We start from the raw sequence: 4,362 nt of genomic DNA, 5'->3' as shown, positions 1-4,362 counted from the left end.
GTTTTTGTTATGTGAGTTCGTGCAATAAAGGTATGGTAGAGAATTCTATTTCAAATTGCAAAATTTTCCATGTAAGGATTTTACCAAAAATCACTTAAAGAATTCTATTTCGAAAGAAAAATATTAAAGGGTTGGCCAATCTGGTAGCAAGTCAAGGGTTAAATTTAGGTCATTTTTTGTAAAGTTCCTTCTGTTAAAGAATTTACTTTCTCATCACCAAATAAATGCGATTGTTACAGACTTGCCAGGTTGGGATACTTCTATTTAGACATCTCTACATGAGAGAGTCTCATGGCTTTGTATTGTAACAAAAAATAGCCGTGTAGTTGATCGTGTATTTAAGAAGATTTGAGAAATCTGGAAAGTACTAAATTATAATTAATGCTTAGCCCATTCACTACCAAAAAAGCGTGTTCTACCCGCTGTTCCAAAAACCATGGCAAAATTAATCACAAAATATAAGGTTCTCGACACTTACAAAACTGAGGCTAAAATATTGTGGGCAAAATAGGCAAGTACTAAAAATTTCACTCCCTCTTTTTTTTCCTATCCCCCCTCCCCTCACCCCAGCACCCCCGCTCGCGCCCCCCTTCCCCCTTCCATTTATTTCGTTGTTAATTTCTCTTCTTTGGTTCCCCCAATTAGTTCTTCTCTTTAACAAATTGAAAGAAAATAGAAAACAAAAACTCTTTGCAAACCCTAGTCTTTCACCGGCCCAAAATGGACCGCTTCACTGTACCAAGCTTTGAAAATGGCATAATCTCTTCTTAAATCTGAAGAAGCTACTGATATTCTCAGCATTTCTTAGGGGAAAGTTTATCTTCTCTGCTTCAGGTATTTCTCGCCCTTTTTATCCTTTTCTTTTTCGTCCCTTAATTTTTGAGTTTTTTCTACTCTCGTGGAATACTGAAGTCTGAGCTTTACAGTTTTCATATGATTTCTGTTTATTATTTATTGGAACAGCCAGATACATGAAAGTTATAAGCTTTTGATGACTCGATTTTTTGTTTATTCTTCTAGTTTATTCTTGAATCAAGCTTTTCCACCACTATTCGAAGTCACTTTTTTGTTTGAATCTTCAATGGATTCCTTTGAGGGTATCTATTTGTGTGAAATTTTGAAAGAATTTAGGGAAAGGAACGATTTTGGAAAGAAAATTCCCTTTATTCACAATTTTGGAAAGAACGATTCTATGGCATAGGATTTCTGGCAATTTTATTTGAACTCGAAGGATTTTATTTGATTTTGACAATTGTATTTGAAGGTGAGGGAATTGTATAAGGTGTGTGACTCTAGATCTGTGTGTGTTTGTTTTTCTAAGCAGTGTGTTTTGTTGGACTTGATTTCTATATCAAATTGACGCTTCATTGCACCAATACCATGTTTATGGTTCTGTTTATAGCTAATGCTTGCATTTGCTTCCTTTTGGATTCAGATTAGAATGAAATTAGTTTTTTTTAAATCAACTTTTGGGGTCATTTACTTATCAATGTATACATATTCTCCTTAATTGTAGTATATTCATGCAACATTCTTACCAAACTCAATTAACATATATTGTGATTTCAACAAGCTTTTTGTTAATTTTTGTGTTCTTTGCTAGTAAAGGATGTAGTCCAAAGCAATTATGGAGTCCATCCATGGCAATGCTTGGTGTTTACTTCTCATTATTTGGATTTTCCTTCTTGGCTATTGTTTTAAGGCCTTACTGATTATTTAAGCTTTGAAAATATGGAAGTCTATATATTGCTACCACTAGATGATGTTGGACATTGGTTGGTATAGCCACATTTTGGTTGAAAGTGGAATGAATTTGTTCAATTCTTGTTCATGGTATTCCTGTGCATCACCATGACTTAGTATTATCAAGATATTGTTCCTTACTTGTGAATACTTCTTAGAGTTTGTGTGGGTTTTTCCTGTTTCGGAAGCAATCCGAAACCACTTGTAACCTTATAAGATATGGACTTATGTAATTCTATATTATCTTGGTAAGTCTAACCATGCAACCACTTCTTTTGAGTAACTAATGGCCTTCAAATTCATCCTATTTAAAAATTCCTGACTTGCTGAAGTAAAAGACTAAATTTCCCCACAATTGTATGTATCAAGAAGGCTATCTGAGATACTTAGACTGATTTATTTGGAAGCTGTCAACTTTCATTCTTTTAGAGTTATCAATGTGATTTTCAAATCTAGTGTAACTGGTTAAAAGATGCTAGTATTAGGAATGTTACTGAGTGATTTGTGTTCTAAATTATTATCAATGTGATTTTCAAATCCAGATATCTTCCCTATTGTAGTTCTGCTCCTATACAACTTCCTATACTATGAAACTCCACAACTTCAGCAAATTCTACTCAGACTAGCAAAGCTATGAATGACTTTTTCTCTAAAGTATGACTTGTTTCAGTTAATTGTAGTTGTAGTTATAGAACAAGTGAAGAAATTTACACCCTGTGTGTATTGCCAGGAAATAAAACTATTGTCCTACAGAAACTATATTGAATAGTTATGCTAGCTTGGACGGCTGTGGTATTAAATCAAAAACACGTATGAATTGTATGCATATGCTTAGTTTTCCAGACAAAGGTGAGATGTAGATATCTATTATGGTCAGCCGGATTGCACAATGAGACTCCTGCTTGTGTCTCTGTATCATTTTATAAACTTCAATGTAATTGTAATTTAGTGATAATGTTTTCTTTTCCCCTGGGATGTTATCAGTGTTGGTATGAGAATATCTCATTTCTTCTAGTTTACTTGTAGGATAAAATATCGGAGCATCTATCTCAAGATCAAGCACTTTAGGTGTTCCATTGAAGATATTGGCTCATCCTAATGACGCCATTGGAAAAGTATATGGATCTGAACATTCTGGTCGTGTGCGTGGTTTAAGTGGTAATGTTTTCCCCTCGACTACTTTGGAATGCCTAAACATTCAATTGGTCATGCGAATCTTGGTGGTTCTAGTAATATATCTCATCAATGTGTTGAAGACCTAGAGAAGCATGTAGAAACCTTGGAAGAAAAGCTGACTGGATATGAAGAGATGAAGGAAACACTTGAGGATACCAAGGAACAACTTGTGGAGACTAAGGAACGGCTTGCGCAAAATGAGAATCACCTGGCAACTCTTCATAGGTTTTTACAAGCTAAATTTGGTAGTGAGTTGCCTAGTTTCAACTTAGATTCTTCTTAGCCTTTTGTGCATAGAATATTTTTGTACCACTAAATATGTGGTGTACCTCTAAATATGCTTTTCCATTACGCTAGCAATTGTGGTATCTTTTTTGTATGTTCAAGGTTTGAAACTTATGATTTGATAGATATGATAAGTAGAACATTAAAACTTTGATATTTATAGCAATGCTTTGTGTACTATGTCCATTGTATTAGTGAATGCGTATCATTATGTATTGATGCCAGGAAAATGTAGAATTATAACTTTTTTAAAAAAAAAAATTGTGCTCATTTGCCCTAAATAGTATGATGAATTTGTAAACTAATTATGTTATCCCTTAAATTAGTAACGGTTCTCGTGTGGGTAATTAAAAATTCCAAATATAATTTTTTTTACGGCAAGTTTACCACATGGTTGGTCAGGCTAAAGATAAAACAAACCCGTGGTCAAATAAAGGTTACCACGGACGCTAAAACCATGGCTAATGCGCGAGCAACACCCCGTATGGGCAAGCTGGCTAACCTATCGTGGCGAAGTAGTGTTAGCCACGGTTTAGGTGCCCTTTAGCCATGGTTTTGCGCATGGCTAAATGCCACATATTTGGTAGTGAATATTGTAAGGCTTTTTATAATCTCCGACGTTACATTTAAGGCTTCGAGGTTAATTTTGTATGAATTGGGTCACTACCAGACCGTTAATATACAATAAGATGAACTTTTTTTAATCTCGACTGCATGCCTTTGCCCGTACATGCTGTAATTTGTTAGTTTTGATGTGTTTCAGGGTGTTTTTGTGACCGTCCGTTAGACCAAATTCCCGCTTCTGTCTGGCTCTTCATTCTTCTTGAGTTTCTAAGTCTGATTGCAACATACGGTTCTCCCAGTGTTTGAGTTCGAGGCGACGGGGCTCGAACGTGTTTTGTGCAGCTTAGTCACACACGTTCGTGGAACGTTCTAGCAGGCGGATAACCTTTGAATGTGGGTTGAAACTTGGTAGCTTTTGTCCAGTATTATATTTTGTATTAAATTTTTTTTGAATATGTATAAATTATTAATTAAGAACCCAGTAACTTTAAAGAATTAAAATCTCGAACCCACAAGTTTCGAATCCTGGCTCTGCCTATGCGTTCTGGTATTTCTTTTGTTTCAGATTCGTTTTTCCTCGACCATGATCTTGAA

At 35.1% G+C, this 4,362-nt stretch overlaps 1 protein-coding gene across 3 annotated transcripts; it reads left to right on the top strand.

Moving 5' to 3' along the window:
• The first annotated feature begins 603 nt into the window (after positions 1-603).
• On the top strand, positions 604-4,097 carry LOC132032714 (uncharacterized). Of its 3 annotated transcripts, none has more exons than XR_009408582.1 (3): positions 604-834; positions 2,770-2,901; positions 3,000-3,393. XR_009408582.1 is itself a non-coding variant. In XM_059422406.1 (3 exons), exons 2-3 carry the CDS (start codon positions 2,930-2,932, stop codon positions 4,072-4,074), a joined length of 342 nt encoding a protein of 113 aa, XP_059278389.1. In that variant the 5' UTR covers positions 604-834; positions 2,770-2,929; the 3' UTR covers positions 4,075-4,097. The 3 variants fall into 3 exon arrangements, 2 of the variants coding, with proteins under 2 accessions (XP_059278389.1, XP_059278398.1); XM_059422406.1 differs by adding an exon at positions 3,968-4,097 and having other exon boundaries at positions 2,770-3,164; XM_059422415.1 differs by adding an exon at positions 3,968-4,097 and having other exon boundaries at positions 2,759-3,164.
• The last annotated feature ends 265 nt before the right edge of the window (positions 4,098-4,362 follow it).

The sequence above is a fragment of the Lycium ferocissimum genome, chromosome 2 (assembly GCF_029784015.1).
Source record: "Lycium ferocissimum isolate CSIRO_LF1 chromosome 2, AGI_CSIRO_Lferr_CH_V1, whole genome shotgun sequence".
Lineage (NCBI taxonomy): Eukaryota > Viridiplantae > Streptophyta > Magnoliopsida > Solanales > Solanaceae > Lycium > Lycium ferocissimum.
This window is presented reverse-complemented; position numbering and strand designations above follow the sequence as displayed.

Coding starts and splice junctions, on each gene's coding strand:
- LOC132032714 (XM_059422406.1), top strand. CDS start 2,930: ATGCCTAAACATTCAATTGGTCATGCGAATCTTGGTGGTTCTAGTAAT. Junction 3,165..3,967: donor GTTTTTACAAGCTAAATTTG/GTAGTGAGTTGC, acceptor GATGTGTTTCAG/GGTGTTTTTGTGACCGTCCG.